At 44.0% G+C, this 18680-nt stretch overlaps 1 protein-coding gene across 4 annotated transcripts in view; it reads left to right on the top strand.

The window, feature by feature from the left end:
- The window catches only part of LOC137438849 (microtubule cross-linking factor 1-like), a 100897-nt gene extending 82551 nt beyond the window's left edge, over positions 1–18346 (top strand). For all 4 annotated transcript variants that reach the window (XM_068134271.2, XM_068134273.2, XM_068134270.2 and 1 more), the window contains 8 exons: positions 5058–5285; positions 5867–5998; positions 6873–7040; positions 10348–10581; positions 14216–14422; positions 14748–14788; positions 16102–16344; positions 16489–18346. In XM_068134271.2, the coding sequence (XP_067990372.2) occupies positions 5058–5285; positions 5867–5998; positions 6873–7040; positions 10348–10581; positions 14216–14422; positions 14748–14788; positions 16102–16344; positions 16489–17662 (2427 nt within the window). In that variant the 3' untranslated portion in view covers positions 17663–18346. The remainder of the gene's footprint in view (positions 1–5057; positions 5286–5866; positions 5999–6872; positions 7041–10347; positions 10582–14215; positions 14423–14747; positions 14789–16101; positions 16345–16488) is intronic.
- The last annotated feature ends 334 nt before the right edge of the window (positions 18347–18680 follow it).

Here is an 18680-nt window from a genome sequence, read left to right as displayed (position 1 = left end):
CCTCCATGATTAACACCTTGATTTGGACAACTGTAAGGGTTCTGTCAGTCGTGCTGAACTGAGGACATTTTCAAGGGACACCAATCCAGGCTTGGTGTCAGCCACACAATTGGCTCCTGTAGAAGTCAAAGGGGGATCTTTTTCCATGCATTACGATCCACAACTCAAGACCAGGCAGCCTTCTTCCAAACATTAGAAATAGCTCCCAGGAGGCTGATGAAAGTCATATATTGAGGTTGCAGTTCAGACCTCTGCTCATTTGAGGGAACCTCACTCTCACCCAACCCCCGGGAGCTCCCTGATCTGGAATCAAAATTTTTTTAAGACCGAGTGATCCTGTGTGCTATCGAATAGAAGGGCTGTATCGGGTTTCAGAGCAATCAGAGTTGGTAAATGAGGGCCAAGTAGGGATTTAAAGTTTCAGGGGTACCTCCCCCCTCCTCCTTTCCCCTCCCCATGACCGCACGCCCTGGGATACTGCAGACCATCGTATAAGACTGAGCTATCCTGCCGACAATCGTATAAGACTGAGCTATCCTGTGGACAATCGCATATGACTGAGCTTTCCTGCGGACAATCGCATACGACTGAGCTATCCTGCAGAGAATCGTATAAGACTGAGCTATCCTGCGGACAATCGTATAAGACTGAGCTATCCTGCGGACAATCGTAAACCACTGAGCTATCCTGCAGACCATCGTATAAGACTGAGCTATCCTGCCGACAATCGTATTAGACTGAGCTATCCTGCAGACAATTGTATAAGACTGAGCTATGCTGCGGACAATCGTGTACGACTAAGCTATCCTGCGGACAATCGTATAAGACTGAGCTATCCTGCGGACAATCGTATAAGACTGAGCTATCCTGCGGACAATCGTATAAGACTGAGCTATCCTGCAGACCATCGTATAAGACTGAGCTATCCTGCGGACAATCGTATAAGACTGAGCTATCCTGCGGACAATCGTATATGACTGAGCTATCCTGCAGACAATCGTATAAGACTGAGCTATCCTGCGGACAATCGTATAAGACTGAGTTATCCTGCGGACAATCGTATACGACTGAGCTATCCTGCAGACCATCGTATAAGACTGAGCTATCCTGCCGACAATCGTATAAGAATGAGCTATCCTGCAGACAATTGTATAACACTGAGCTATCCTGCGGACAATCGTATATGACTGAGCTATCCTGCGGACAATCGTATAAGACTGAGCTATCCTGGGGACAATCGTATGAGACTGAGCTATCCTGCGGACAATCGTATAAGACTGAGCTATCCTGCAGACAATCGTATACGACTGAGCTATCCTGCAGACAATCGTATAAGACTGAGCTATCCTGCAGACAATCGTATACGACTGAGCTATCCTGCAGACAATCGTATAAGACTGAACTATCCTGCAGACAATCGTATAAGACTGAGCTATCCTGTGGACAATCGTATACGACTGAGCTATCCTGCAGACCATCGTATAAGACTGAGCTATCCTGCCAACAATCGTATAAGACTGAGCTATCCTGCAGACAATTGTATAAGACTGAGCTATCCTGCGGACAATCGTATACGACTGAGCTATCCTGCGGACAATCGTATAAGACTGAGCTATCCTGCGGACAATCGTATAAGACTGAGCTATCCTGTGGATAATGGTATAAGACTGAGCTATCCTGCAGACCATCACGTAAGACTGAGCTATCCTGCAGACCATCACGTAAGACTGAGCTATCCTGCCGACCATCGTATAAGACTGAGCTATCCTGCCGACCATCGTATAAGACTGAGCTATCCTGCCGACCATCGTATAAGACTGAGCTATCCTGCAGACCATCCTACAAGACTGAGCTATCCTGCAGACCATCGTTTAAGAATGAGCTGTCCTGCAGACCATCGTATAAGACTGAGCTGTCCTGCAGACCATCGTATAAGACTGAGCTGTCCTGCAGACCATCGTATAAGACTGAGCTATCCTGGGACAATCGTATACGACTGAGCTATCCTGCGGACAATCGTATAAGACTGAGCTATCCTGCGGACAATCGTATAAGACTGAGATATCCTGCGGACAATCGTATAAGACTGAGCTATCCTGCAGACAATCGTATAAGACAGCTGTCCTGCAGACCATCGTATAAGACTGAGCTGTCCTGCAGACCATCGTATAAGACTGAGCTATCCTGCAGACAATCGTATGAGACTGAGCTGTCCTGCAGACCATCGTATAAGACTGAGCTATCCTGCCGACAATCGTATAAGACTGAGCTATCCTGCAGACAAACGTATAAGACTGAGCTATCCTGCGGACAATCGTATATGACTGAGCTATCCTGCAGACAATCGTATAAGACTGAGCTATCCTGCGGACAATCGTATAAGACTGAGTTATCCTGCGGACAATCGTATAAGACTGAGCTATCCTGCCGACAATCGTATAAGACTGAGCTATCCTGCAGACAATTGTATAACACTGGCTCCTGCCTGCGGACCATCGCAGACCTATCCTGCAGACCATCGTTTAAGAATGAGCTGTCCTGCAGACCATCGTATAAGACTGAGCTGTCCTGCAGACAATCGTATAAGACTGAGCTGTCCTGCAGACCATCGTATAAGACTGAGCTGTCCTGCAGACCATCGTATAAGACTGAGCCGTCCTGCAGACCATCGTATAAGACTGAGCTGTCCTGCAGACCATCGTATAAGACTGAGCTATCCTGCAGACCATCACGTAAGACTGAGCTATCCTGCGGACAATCGAGTAGAAGGGGTTTATCGGGTTTCAGAGCAATCGGTTGGCAAATAAGGAACGAGTAGGGATCCAAATTTTGGGGGTTAATCCACCCACCTCCCCCTGCCTCCCCTGGGAGCCCCAATGATCCTAAATTGAAAAATTGAAGCCCGAGTGATTGTGCGGGCTTGTATTCATGTGTCAAGTTTCAGAACAATCAGCCGGGCGATAATGGAGGAGTAGCAAAAAGAGCAAAACGTTAATGGACGGACGGACGAGGCCCAATCCATAAACCCCCGTTTTGGACGAAGTCCAATGGGGGATAATAATGGACGAGTAGGGATCCAAGGTTTCAGGGGGTAACTCCCCCTATCCACTCCGTCCCCCTACCCCCTGTGAATCCCAATGACCCGAAATCGAATATTCGAAGCCCGAGCGATTTGTCATAAGGGAGGAGGAGCAAAAATAGCAAAACGTTAACGGATGGACGGATAGATGGAAGACTGTACGGACAGGACGACCTATTTCATAAGTTCATATTTTCGAGAATCGAGATGAGATGACCTAAAAAAACACTGCATCATCAAATTGACACTAGAGATAAAACTAAGGTCTATATTGCATAGGACAACTGTCCACATAATCTTATAAGGACTTCCTTATTCACATATTCAAAACATTTCTATGAAGGTAATATGGTCCATAATTACAAGCAATCTTACCTTTGTTACTCTTTTCTCCTGCTTTTAGAACCACATTCCTCCACCTGTTCAATCACTCTTACCTTCAAGGATTGAAGTTGGTAATATACCACAACCTAATGTTGCTTACCATCCCTACCGGTGATGTTTTCAAACCTCATTAATTTCCCCTCCCTCTCACCCTTTACCTCTCCCCATCTATTTGCAGGTTGCTGTGCTTCCTTTCCTCTTCTCTCTCCTCCTGTTCGTTCATTCCATTATAATAGCCACTCGATGCCCCCACGGCTCCACTCTCAGTGTGTTGCCTTTTACCCTCGATAACCTCGATCTTCCATTAATGTAGGATTTGTATACAAAGTGACTTGGAGGCCTTCTTGTAAATACCTTGGTACTACTCTTCTGATATTTCCACACTATCAGTCATGCATTGGCCCATCCCACTGAAATAATATTTGGGTTCGAATTGAAGAAACAATTGCCATTGTGGATCTTGTTTCACTGAAACTGTGTACACAAGGAGGAAGGAAGGAAAAACACAAAAACAAGTAACAGTGGCTCGGAAAGGATCAGAATGAACGAACTTGTGTCGAGAAGACCATGGATGTGGATGGTGAAGTAGTGATGGGTGGCACGTTTGAAAGACTAAAATAAGGATGAGACAATGGACACAGGGAGACTATTCCACAACTGGGAGAATAAGGTGACAAATGAATGCAGGTGGCTAACCAGTTTGGACTTTGGGAGGGAGAGCAGATGAATGTTTCCACATTAATGGGGTATGCAACAACCTGGAATGGTAGGGTGTGCTTGGGGATGGTTAATGAGGGTAGAAAGTATCATGAGTATGAATGGGGAATGACCTTTGACTTTTTGAAAAGTTGAATCCATCCATGATGGAGTGAATTTGTTTGCAAAAGAGAAATTAGTCTGTAATGGAAGAAATTCCAGGAGCAGTCTATGATGGGAGTTTGTTTGGAGGGAGCAGATTTCAGGCCAAATTGTGATGCATGTCTGCCTCGAATAACTGCAAACGAAACGTGCACCTTTATCAACACATTCAGAACAGCCTAGGGGAGCTGAAGGTTTGACAAAAAGTTTGACAACTTGACATTTTGACATGACGTGACATCCAGAAATGAAGGTTTGCTCTTTTTTTTTCTTTTTTTTCTTTTTTTGTATACTGAATCGAGGCTCGTGAAAGAGCTAACATTTATTTCACAAACAAATCAACCAGACAAACAAAATATACAAAAGAGGGAGCGGAAGACAAGATGGGGAGAGAAGGGGAAGCACACAACCACAACATTTGAGAGCAGGGAGAAGTGTGGGAGGGAGAGGGCTTGGGGGCAGGAGGCGTGGGAAGGGGAGGGGTCGGGGGGGGGGAGAGTATCGGCCCGGCCGTGGCCGAAGCCGTTGATTCCGCCGTAGCACGCTAACGCGTAGGCTCGCGCGTCCCTGGTCCGCCTTTGGGGTTAGAAAAGAAACAAAGTAGGCAAGTCCTGTCATTCCACAAAACGACTTTTACTTAAAAGTAAAATGTTGGAGTAACAAATGTTTTCTCCTTTTGGAATAGCAAATGTTCTTTCTCCTTGGACCAATATTCCTAATATCCGCTTCCCTCCAGCTGAAGGAAGACCACCAGCGTGCTTTGCAATGCCGGGACTTCAGGGTGCAAAGCTTGCAGCTACAATGGCGACTGGAACGTCAAGGGCCCAAGTCTGAGGGACCTCTTGCTCTTGAGGCTCATCGCTTGCAGCAGCTGTCACTCGGGGTCTGCATCGAGCTCAGACGCCTTCTCAGGCATTGGAGGCTTGGTCGTCGTTTCGCCTTCAGCTCACCGGGATACCTACAGGTACATCGGTGTTATGGTGCACTCTAATTGCACGCTGCAGGAGATGAATGAAATCCAGAAGACGTTTGCCCACTCGAGGACCTATTTCACCAACTTTGTCATCACCTTTTGTTTCCAAATCTTCAGTCACATCATGATGCGCTGTTGTCGTGGGTATTCCCTGCAACTTGAAAGTTTAATCATAAAGCGTCCATGAAAATGTTTGTCTGAATTTGGCTTGTTGTGCACATCCCTCATACCCACCTGAAAAGGATGAAATCCAAGATGTTTTCAAAATGGCTAAAAGGTTTCATGAAATGCATCACTGGGCATGTTGTCCAAGGTGTTTTTGATGATCCATAAAGTACCTCGTTTTCTACAAGCAATTCCACAAGACTAAATTTTAAACATAAAAAGCAATTAGTTACTCCACTATTTCACTAAAACAAATTCAACCAAAGAGGAAGAACATTTTGTTTTCCTTCTCAATTCAACGCGCTTTATGAGGAAGAAGAGGAATTTTGTTTTTCAAGTGTTTTTGTATCTGTCGTGCTTTAAGAAGTTGTGGATGGATGCACAGCGCGCGCATACCTGCATGCTAGAGCGAGCGCGTGGGAGAGCTGGGAGCACTGGTAATGCGGGGAGACCTGTGGTTGGACTCTTCGGAGCGTTCTGCCGGATTATGCAAGGAAGCAGTATTTCGTGGAGTTCCAGAGTGGGATGAAACTGCTCAGGTCAGGATATGCCTCACCAAGACTTCATCCTTTGTGTTGTGGGTATCCTATCATCCAATGACAACACATACAGTATGTCTTGCTTGTTTGGTGAAGAAATAGAATCAAGTCTTGTAAATATAACAAAGATTGCAACAAACTTCTCTCACTTACCTAAGATATAGTCAGGGTTTGCATGATGCAGAAGGTCCCTGTTCATGGTGACAGTGGAAATAGAACTGATATTGTTTATAAAGTTTTCTGATGGATGATAAAGTGAAAAATCAAATCACTTTTTCTCGACAGTGCATAAGGCTCAAAAGACATAAGAGAAAATGAACAATTTGACACAACATATGGGATTTGACCCTAGAATTACAACATCATGAGATATGTACTCAGATAGCAACATCAGACAGGACAAACTACTTTTCTGCTTCATGGTTTTTAACAGTGAAGCAACCCATCCCCATGTTGATGAACACACCAAGCAAACAGAACCATCTGATGATTAAACAAAACCACTGGCATGCATTGTTAATGATGAATGAACGAATGATCGGCACGTTTAAAGTGGACATTCCACTGAGCTAATAGATGTGACGTCATTGGGGACATTTGTCCTCAGGAATGGATGTGTGTGCCCTATGATACTCACACAGAGTAAAATGGTGAGTTCATGCATATTGGAGTCCTTCACATTGTTAGCACAGAAAAATTCCTTCGATGCAATAAGATCCTTAATTGAAGTAATTAGATGTTTCAAATTTAACTAAATTTAAAACTCAGGTATATGTGGAGAATGATTAAGTGGATGAATGATGTTGAAAATTGTGTGCGTGTGTGTGCGTCCGTCCGTGCGTGCGTCCGTCCGTGCGTGTACCTTTGCAAGCAGGCTGGAGATAGCCGACAGTTAGCATTGGAGCTGAGTACTGTGGTGGAAGATCTGCAGGCAGAGGCACGTGGTGAGGTCCGCCGCAGATGCCAGATGCAGCAGCAGTACGCTGGTGACCGTGCCACCTGGGAGATTGAGCGCTCTGAACTACGGCTACAAATGTCTCAGGTCTGGAGCTCCGAGGCTGCTCCTTCTCATGACATCATAATTCTCACTAAATACCATCGCAGAATATAATGTCTGGATGAAAATGACACTGACAGCTACTATTGTATTTCCCTCAGACTCTAAGTTAACCAGGCAATAATCAACAGGTAGAGTTAGGATTTAAAAAAACACCAAACAGTGCATGTGGATTGGCAGTTCAGTGGCTGACATATCTGAGAGTTATGACAGTAAAGCTATTACACTCAGTAGAGAGCATACCTCCGCCAGGATGAACAGTTTATGTTTTGTATCCACCGATAGGTCGGATCTGGATTCAGACCTGAACCAAAATCTAATTGGCTTGTTCTTGTCACCTAATCAATTCATCCACCAAGTTTTGTCATAATCCATCAACAACTTTTTTAAATATCGGACTACATACCGCTTTGGCCCGATCACTCAATGGTGAAGAATCATTTGAAAAATTAAAATATATATTCTTTTTTTATGCAGTGAACAAACTTTAGTCACAACACAACAAATATAATTTGTGCCAAGTTTGGTCACAATCCCTTCAGCGGTTTCAGAGAAGAAGCTGCAAGTGTTTACGGACGGACGGACGGACAGACGGACGGACAACGCGCCATCGCATAAGCTCCCCTGCACTTCGATCCAGGTGAGCTAAAAATTGGACAAGGAAAAAATTGTGGCGGATTAGTGTTCTATTTTCTCACTGCTTAACCCGAAATCATGACTATCAAAGCATCCCTCGGATAGGATGTAAAGTAATATACAGTCACGTGAAAAAGTAAGTACACCCCATGTAAAGTTTTGACTTTTTCACCATATTTCAACATACAGCTATTTGATCTTCATTTCAACAATATTGATAGATAAAGGTGATATAATATAACAAATATCATGAAACAATTACATTTTGTAGTCCATTGTATAATTTAAATAAACATAAATGCAAATTTCGCATGTGGAAAAAGTAAGTACACCCCCACATTTATCATTTACCATCACTACTTCAAATACCTACAATTAGAATCAGGTGCACCAGTTCAGGTGCAAATCATTAGAACATCGTTAGAGAGGATCTTGGAGGAACCTGTCTTATTTAAACCTCAGACATTTAGTTTGGTTTGCTCTTTGTTGTTGAAGTGTGCGGCGTCACCATGCCTAGATCAAAAGAGCTCTCTGAGGCCTTCAGAAAGAAGGTTATAGATGCCTAAAGTCTGGGAAGAAAGAAGGTTATAGTCTGGGAAGGGATTTAAAAAGATATCCAAACAATTTGAAATCAATCATTCGACTGTCCGGAAGATCATCTACAAGTGGAGAAGATTCCAAACAACTGCCAACTTGTTCAGGCCAGGCCACCCCAGCAAGTTCAGCCCGAGAGCAGACCGCAAGATACTGAAAGAAGTCTCTAAGAACCCCAGAATGTCATCACGGGACCGACAGGTAGCTCTAGCCACTGTTGATGTCAAAGTGCACGAGTCTACCATTAGAAAGAGGCTGCACAAATTTGATCTACATGGGAGGTGTGCCAGGAGGAAACCTTTGCTGTCCAGAAAGAACATCAGGGCAAGACTAAAGTTTGCCAATGAACACCCAGGCAAAGACCAGCACTTCTGGAACAATGCACTCTGGACAGATGAGTCAAAGGTAGGGCTATTTGGCCACAGTACCAGAAGACGTTTGGCGAAAACCAAAGACAGCATTTGACCACAAGAACCTGATACCAACTGTAAAGCATGGTGGTGGAAATATTATGGTTTGGGACAGCTTTGCTGCATCAGGGCCTGGGCAGCTCACCATCAAATAATCCACTAAGAATTCTTCATTGTACCAGAGGGTGCTTGAGGATAATGTGAGGCCATCCGTCGGAAAGTTGAAGCTCAACCGAAGTTGGACCTTGCAACATGACAATGACCCTAAACATACCAGTAAATCCACCAAGGAATGGCTGTAAAGAAAGAAATGGTAGATTCTGGAATGGCCAAGTCAAAGCCCGTATCTAAATCCCATCGAGATGTTGTGGGGGATTTGAAACGAGCTGTGCATGCAAGAAACCCCTCAAACATCGCACAGCTGAAAGAATTCTGCATGAAGGAGTGGGCAAAAATTTCTCCCAGTCGATGTCAGAGACTGGTAGACAGTTATAAGAAACGCCTACTTGAGGTTGTTTCTGCCAAAGGGGGCAATACCACCTATTAGAGCCAAGGGTGTACTTACTTTTCCACATGCGAAATTTTCACTTATGTTTATTTAAATTATACAATGGACTACAAAATGTAAATGTTTCATGATATTTGTTGTATTATATCACCTTTATCTATCAATATTGTTGAAATGAAGATCAAATAGCTGTATGTTGAAATATGTTGAAAAAGTCAAAACTTTACATGGGGTGTACTTACTTTTTCACGACTGTATCTTCTTAGATCATAGACAATTTGCTTGCGATGATATATTTGAGGTTTCATACTCAGTTTGTCCTTCATTTGAGCAGTAATTCCTTGAAAACAGTAATTCCTAATTGTACCTCCATGTCCTCTGTGGGACACAAGAGGGCTAAAAACAAAAATTATGAATACTAATTGGTGTGCAAGTTTTATCCTTGACGGCTTTGTGTGCTTATTCACTCTATTTTTCTTCACTTGTCATCCAAATTTCATGTAGTTGCCAGTTGGTGGTTGCAAGTTTCAAGAAATAGAGCTCTTACTGCTTATTGCATTGCGGTCTACCTGTAAGGTTTCGGCTACCTACTTTTTGCTGACTCACAAAGTTGAGGGTTCAGCAGGCCAAGAGTTTTCAGTGATTTTATCCATTTCCCCAATGACATATTGGTAGGCGATGGGTCGGAAGATACTGTATGTACAGTATTGATTTGACATTTCGATCAGGATGATTTTTGTCTGAACTTGGTACTCTTTTATAGCTGACCACCATTTACTCATATTTTGATTTTAATCAGAATATGAGTAAATGACCATCATATACTTTATTTAATGTGGCAGTTATACACGAAACACCAGTTGTTTTATCTTAGCGGATCAGGATGAACAGCAGCCATGGCAGAATAGTGTCCGACTGTGGCGCCATCTTGATTTACATTTTTCGGAAATTATAATTCCCGGGAAAATGGTTTGAAAGTGAAAGATAATTCCCGTGAATATTAAGATTATATTACATTATGAGATTTTAACTCTGTGCTTTCTGTGGGGAATCATTGCTCAGACTGCTTGGCTAGAGATATTAGGAATTTCATTTTAAATGCTGGCACGCCATGGCACCTTTCTTGTTTGTTGTTTTCTCTCAGCTTGAAGGTCGTGCCACCAAAGGCCCAGCTAACAAGGTGGGAGCTGTTGAGGTACCTGAAGAACAGCGGCGCCGCCTGGCAGAGCTGCACATCTCCACAATGGAACTGAGACACCAGCTCGACGCATGTGAACGTCTGTGGACCCGTGAGCGTCTAGACCTACTGCAGAGGTTCAACCGAGAGCGCAGCGAATGGGAGCAGCAGCGGAAGAAGCTGCAACAGCAGCTTGAACAAGTGTGTTATAGCAGAATGCAGCTTAACAAGGTGTACCTTTTTATCAGCTTTACGAGGTGTATCTTGCACACACGCCGATGATGTTGAGAATATTTTTCCAACAGAAATACCATCTCTTGGCTGTTTGGCACTTTGGCACAATGTGGGCATTTTACTTATTTCTGAGGACAGTACTTGCAATCAAGCAAACAGTGCACCTAAAGTGTGTTATTACCAGTACGCCGTCAACTACCCATTGACCACATTCACACATTTCTGGTACGTAGTTCTGATTCACGCTCTGATTTTGGGAATACTGCATCCTGAAACGAACATAATCAAACCGGTCCTCTGGAAATGATATACACCTAATGGATTCCTTGATACAGAAGAACACGAGACTTTGTAAAGGTGAATGTCGGTCTGTATTGGCAGAGAATTCAAACAACAGATTTTGCTCTTGCTCTGGGGAAGGTCTAATGCCAGAAACGTCAGCATTACTGTGATTCATTGGGAGGCCTCGGCTCATTGAAACACACACACAAAAAAAAAAACAGGAAATAATACACCGTCCCAACCTCCCCCCTGTCCGCACTGTGTGACCCCCCAAAATCTGAGACCTCTGCTCCAACCTGACGGATCGGATCTCTGGATCCAGCCCACTGCTCATACTCTGGACATCATCTGTTTCTTCCTTCCTTCCTAACAGAATCCTTCCTAACACAGGACGTCCGCGACTCCTTAGTGTCTCTTCCTGGCTATTGTCACCTCCAATTTCACAGGCTTGAATCCCGCCCTAGCGGCAGAGTTGTATTTTACATTAATAACTCAATTTCTTACTGTCTGTGTACTGATCTTACACCTCCCAACCCTCAGGAGTACCTTTGGTTGTGATTTCCCTACCAGTCACATACGAGTATCTTCTTTGTCTGTGTATTGTACTGTCCTATAAACAGTGACGATTCCATTTACATCTCTATCTCTATCTCACACACGCACACACACACACAGACAACATGGAAAAACTATTAACCACTCATCCCAATGCTCTTACTCATACAGTATATGAAGATTTTAATTTTGACACCATGCAACTAGTTGTGTGTTGGTACCTCTCTCACCAGCCAAATAACTTATGCAAAGGACTTCTGTGACTCCATGGAACTGATTAAATCTGTGAACTTTCCAACCAGGATTTCTCCTTATGGCAAATCCTCCCTTTGCACTTGGTGATGACAGGCTTCCCTGCAAATGTCTCCTGCTCTTCCTCTGCTCCAATTAGTTCATCTGATCATGTGCTTGTGAGAGTCGCCATATTTATGGATATTCTCAGAGAGCTGCCTCAATGCCCAGCAGTTCTCAAGGAGATTGGCAGAGACTATACGCAGCCATCTCTCTTCAGGACTGGTCTCCCATATCTACCGCCCCTGATGTTACTCGGCCTGGGAATTCTTCCACAGATACTTTCTTTCTCTTTTTCTTTTCTTTCTGTGTTTCTTTCTTTTCTCTTTCTCTTTCTCTCTCTCTTTCTCTCTCTCTCTCTCTCTGAGATTCATCCCATCTCCTGTTATCCTACCCTTCTTCCTGCAGATGGTACACTGAATCCTGTAGTGAGGCAGTTGCTCTGAAACAACTTGCCTTCTCTTCCTGGAAAGCAAATCCAACCAAAGGCCATCTCGGATCATTCCACAATAGCCCGCAACAAGTGTGTGTCCACTCTCAGGAGATCTAATAAACAACGTCTGTTCAACTTCAAGAATGAAATTTCAGAACTTTTTTCCCTCCTCTAAAACCTGGTGGCACCTTGTTACGTGTGTCTCTGGTGTATGCTCCCCTTCCATCCCTTCCCTCTCCTCAAATGGAACCACAGCAGACTCCACTCTTGAGAAGGCCGAATGTCGCAATTCTGAGATTGCTTTCTGTGTTCCAAACCCCTTGCTCTCTGTATACATCCTACCCAGTCATACCCAACTGCTGCTGGACTCTGTGTCCTTTGCACTTGAGAGGGTGGATAAGTTTCTGGCAACCCTCACCTCTGATTCTGCAACTTGTACTGGGCAGCATCAGCTCACTACTCACCTCCACTCATTTGTTCCTATTTTTCCCCACCTGTAGAATCAACTTTCACATTCTCTTCAATCTCATTCCTCACTCCAGGTCTACAAGACAGCAGTTCACCACCATCTCAGATCATCCCCAATCCAAAGCCATGCTCTTTTCTAACCTTATCTGTTGTAAAATAATCAGATCTACAACAGGGTCTCCGAAGGTGAGTTTCATCTGTATCGAACACCAGCAATATCTGAAAGAGAATTAGCAATCATAGGATCAATATATGTCAAGCATATAAGCAATAAGAGTATCATAGTCAAGCACGCAAGCAAGCGACATGAAAAGTGTTTCCCTTACCATTCTGAGCATACACGTGGATAAAGCATGATAAATGTCTCAGGACTGCGCTTCACGTCTCGGAGCTAAGTTCTTATAATAGCCACGTAGTGGAGAGAAGCGGTAATGGCGCCTGGGCGCAACTTGGATCTGATTTCCCCACACTATCAACCTTCCACCTTCAAGTCCTCCACCTTCCAAATTTCCAGTTTTTCCTTTCTGAGAGTCCGCTTCTCTATAAATATTGTCCCTCTGTACCTCTCTTTCCTCCCCACTTCCCTTAATTGTCTAAGTCTCCCCTCTGTCCTTCAACCTTGCTGTTGGTATTTAAAGAAAATAATACACAGGCAGGCTATTGATACCCAGCAATAAAACTAAATAAGGACAAGGTGAAGAGGAACAGCAATTACTCTTTTGTATCTTTTATACTTTATATCACATCATTCCCCATCCCTAACCACCATAATTTTTCCCCCATTAACCTGACCTAGCGAGCCCTGTTATTTTCAGGTTACTGTGTTTCCTCCTCTCTTTCTCTCTCCTCTTTTCCTGTTCACACCTTCCCCTGCTTGTTGCATCCACCTGTTGCCCCACTACCCCCAACGTCAGTACGTTGTCTTTTTAACTCCTGTCACCTACCTTGTATTTCCATGAGCCTCAATATGGTATCGGTGAAAAGACAAAAAAAGAATCTATGGAATCGAAAGACATGGGAAACTAGAACGGCACTCGGGAGAGCGCATACCTCTGCCAGGTAGAAGAGTTTACGTTTTGTGTCCAATGATAGGTCGGATCTGAATTTGGACCTGTTGGTTGTCAGAATCTGTCTGGACACAACTTTTTGAAGTATCATGCTCCAGATAATTTTTGGCCCAATCACTCAATGGTGAAGAATCACTCATAAATATATTTTAAAAACTCATATCCAGATCCAGATCTTCACCAAAATCAAATAAATTTGTCATCGTCACACTCACAACCTTTCCTCCAAGTTTCGTACAAATTCGTGCACAACCTTTTGAGATGTCCTGCTTACAAACAAACAGACAGACAGAAAGGGGTGAAAACAAACAGACAGAGAAAGAGATTTAAATAAAAAATACTGAGATAGACAGACTCGTCTCAAACATTTCATTGAAACCCTTTTGCTTCTCCTTGTGGGTCGACACGGATAGTTGGCGCGTAACATATGATGTTAAGAATCACACACAGACAAAGTTGAATAATGGACAGAGTTTACTTATGGATAAATCCCTTGATTGAACAGCTCCATAAACAAAGGCAGCAACACAGAAGACACGGAGAATCGAGACTGTGCAGGAACCGCTCGCTGGACGATGCAGAGCAAGTGGACACGCCGTGCGGACAAAAAGGATCTCGTTTCGTTGAAGCGCTGCTGGTCGAGCCTCTAGAAAGACACGTTGAAGTCCTTGGACAGTCGGACGTGAAAGCACAGCCTCTGGGGAAAAGAAAGGTAAATATTGTCAGGTATAATACATCAGAAAAGCACGAAAATCCGTTTTGTTCATCATGTTGCAGCATCATGTATGACTCAGACTCATGACTATCGAAGTATATAATGTATGGGGTTTGTTATAAAATTGTAACTTTCTCAATAATCTCTACGCACTCAGTTGTTGTTTATGGAACAAAAAATGAAGCGCAGAGGGATGGATGTACGGAGGCATTACCTTTGGGCATAGACTTTGTACCATCGCTGTTCTACTTGTTACTCAAAATGTCTCTTTATCTGTCCTCTGTCTCTTTATCTTCTTACGTTCATCCCAATCATGTCCCAGTCTGAACCGGATAAAGTTTCAAACCAGAGCACCCTACGCAGGTAAGGAGCATTAACAACCAGAAGTCATAGTGACTAACATTCCAAATGTCTGTTCCACTCCCTGCAGTGAAAATTTCTCATTGTGCACCTGCGATATGATTTCAGCAATTTTGTGCAGTGTCAATAGGATCAGAAGTCATTGAAGGTTCAAGTTGGTTTCTGATAGAACAAGAAGAAAAATACGTAAAATGTCATAGCCCCCGTGGTTTTAGTAATTTTGCTGCATGGAGGTAAAGGCCGTCAGTCGGCCATCTTTGGTCAGATTACAAAACAAAATCTTCTGCATATCTATACTCTCATGTATTGTATGCTATTACTCATTTTGCCGACCTCAAAAGGATGACAGGCTGAGTCAACCGATCTGGCGTTATTTCAACTGCACGGCAGGGGCTCAACCTCAAGACCCTACGATCTTAAGCCAGCTATCTTAACCGTTAAGCCAATAACTGGCATGTTTGTTTTTTTTAATACCTGGGCTAAGTCTCGTAATAGAGCGCACGCACGCATGCACGAACACACACACACACACTCACACACACCACCCCCCCCCCCCCCGCCCCCCCCCCCCGAGCTTGGGGGAATTGCCATCACTTCACGGGATACTCTGGGTACCAGCAACATCACAATAATGGCGCCGCTTTTCTCACCGTACTCAGAGGGGCATTTCCTCAAGAGGAATTTCCTCCTCCCCATGGATGCCAACCGATAGGGATTGTCTGTGCTCTATCCTTTTCAAGCAAGGAAGCAGCACATACCATTGTTAAAGTCTTTGGTATGATTTCAACCGGTCCAAACCAGAATGGGGTTTTTAGGACCATCTCCTTAGTGGATGGCTTTTGGCTCCTTACGGGAGCTCATTTGCCCTTTGCCAGGTGTTGTTTTTGGTCCTGGCAGGATGTCACAGTCACCCTCGCCACGAGCAAAGCCAGTGAGGGGTGTCGGTTTAGTTGCGACAACCTGACAATGCGGCTGGTAGCACTGGGTTACATGCTACCAGTGGCAGTACAAAAAGACTGACATGACAAAAATAGACCAAAATAGTTTCAGATAGAACACAACCTTAAAGTGAATCTTCCCCTCTTCAGTGACTTATAAAACTAGAATATCTTCAAACACAGTGGCATGGTATCGCATGTGTGTGCACAATTTTTTAAAATGGCTAAAATCTAACCTACAAACAATATTGTTTTCAGAATATCATTTACTAGCCAGGAAATGCTCAGTTTGTGAGTAAAGCTTCCAATTGTTTACTCAAACATTACTTTTGACAGCCATGGTAGTACTTGGTCTAAAGGGTTTCCCTGTGTCTGCAGAGTGTGTTCCGTGTCCTGCATGGCGGAGTTTGAGACACTCATGGACAAATCTCCATTCCTCCCTGCTGAGCCCAATAGACCCATGTCACCACTTTCACCAAATGAAGGAGACATTGCTGAGCTTGGTCGGACATCTGACACGCGCAGCCCGCAGGTGGCAGCAACAACATGGCTAAGTGAACCCTGGGATATGCTTTCCTTTTATCCGGCAGACAGATCTTTGCCTACCAACATGGCTTCAAAGTAAGGATCATGTGGAGGGTTGTGTGTTTCAATTTGCTTAACACAACCACATGTCAACATGTTTATCACTCAAGTGCAATGAACAGTAACTGTGTATTTTGTCTCTTGTGATTAATTTGGGTTGTTCCTTTCTATTCTTTAAAGAATCCCCAGACCAGGTCACGACAGTAGGATTGAATGCCCAAGAATGGTGTCCCGAGGAGGCCTAAAAGTACAAGGAAAAGACACCAGACGCCGGGCATCTCACCTTTCTCCACATCATGGAACCTTCAGCGATTTGGAAAATGTGGCCGCCCTGGCACGGGGAGCTGTTCGCTCACGCTCGCTTGAAAGGCCCACTCATGACGCAGCATGCCAGGCTTGCTGGAAAGGCCGTGAAGTAGCCACACAGACATTGAATTCTTCCATAGACCATCAGAGCACTTTGCGTACAACAGCAATCTCCGCGAGTCCTTTACGACGTAATGGTGGTGGTCGAGGAGGTATTGCAATGATTTCATCTCCTTGCCGCACACCACGAAAAGTGGCTAAAACTCCAACATCTCCAGTGCAAACACGCTTTGAGAGGCCCTGCTGCTCCCCTAAATATGGTTCACCTCGACTCCAAAGGAAACCTCCCCCTTTGCGCCATGAAACGAGTGGACCTGCGAGTTCACTCCCTCATGCTGATCCTTCTTCACCACAGTTACGGCATGAACCAATGCCAGCTGCAAAACCTGAGCACAAGGCGTGCGCACCCATGTCGCCCCGCTTAGATCCATATCGATCACGTGGTGATCCAGCATCACCGAGGCTAGCAGCGACTCAGAGATTACCGGTATATAGACAGGATCCTAGTTCTCTGCAGTCGCCACGACTGCGCCGTGAACCTTGTTCCCCCAAGCGAGGTGGTATTGAGGTTTCTTCTCCAGCCCGGGTCCGACAACAGAATGAGTCGGCATGGGCACGCTCAACAACGACACGGGACAGCCCCGTGCACTCACCATCGGATGAATCTAGCGAGTCATTACACAGCTTCTCCAGCCTCTTCAGCTTTATTGATCACACTCCAACCCTGCTCGACACTGTCCGCCGCTTTGGCTTGGGTATATTGAAATCGAGTCGTGACAAAGCCCTGCAGCCACGTGGGCCAGAAAAAGCTGAAATTTGGCCAGGGGACCAGACGAGAGGGCCGCAAGGCTGTAAAGATTCCTGCAAGAAAGGTCAAATTGATCTGGAGGACCAAGCAAGAGCCCCGCAAGATGGCAGATCACAGGACAAGGGTTTGGCTCCAACTGCTGCTGTCCCAATGACTCCTGGGAATCCATATAAAGCTTAATCCTTCAATCATATTGTCACAATGACCATTTATGCAACCAATGTTGCCATGAAAGTGTCCAACTTTCTTACAGAATCACACAATTATCAAGACTCAGGGCAAAGTTACACTTTGTCTTTTTAAACCATCAAATGGTGTTTAACTTTTCTTGTCATGATCTGCTCAGCTATATTTTCAGACAAAGGACGATTGTGCCTTTTTGAGGCACATCTACAAGTCATGGGACTCTGGTGAATTATAAATATTTCATTGTATTGTTACTTTTCCGGCACACGACTAATTGGTGAGTTTTTCTGGTGAGTGAAGAAAATAATAGAGAACCAGCTCATGTTGATTAGATCTCTCTAGGACTCAAATTACACAAGTCCTCCATCTTCATAAATTATGGCTACCTGATCCTTCCCCAAATTCACACCTTGTTTGGACTCCCGGACGGACGAACGCACGCACACACACACACACACACACACACACACACACACACACACACACACACACACACACACACACACACACACACATTTTGATCCACAGGAAAGCAATCTCTTCACATGAATTATGATCAAATGTTTTACATCATATAAACTGGCTTCTAAAAATCCACAGTATAAGCAAAAAAGTCCACAGTAATAAAGAAACAAGAAAAACGTCATGCAGAGCACGATATTTGCAAAAGCCACCCCTCCCCCCCCACCCCCTTCCTCAAAAAAAAAAAGTTACCATTGATACATCAAATTGTCCATTTTATAAAGATATAAATTGTTGATCTTAATCAAAGCTTGGTTCAATTGGATGGAAATTGATTGTTTTTCAGATGAAAATCGATTTTAGAAGTGTGACCTTCAGTTGACCTTTGACCTTTTGACCTCAAAAATAGTTGCTTTCCCAATTCAGTGAAGCACTATGCAATTACTTTTTACTTTTCAAGTTAATAGGATGAAAAGTAACGATTTTACAGATGAAAATTTATGATTTTAGAAGTTTGATTTTGAGTTGACCTTTGACCTTTTGACCTCAA

The sequence above is a fragment of the Myxine glutinosa genome, chromosome 13 (genome assembly GCF_964187855.1).
Source record: "Myxine glutinosa chromosome 13, kmMyxGlut1.1, whole genome shotgun sequence".
NCBI lineage: Eukaryota > Metazoa > Chordata > Myxini > Myxiniformes > Myxinidae > Myxine > Myxine glutinosa.
Note: the sequence above shows the minus strand (reverse complement) of the source record. Positions and strands in the feature narration are given on the sequence as shown.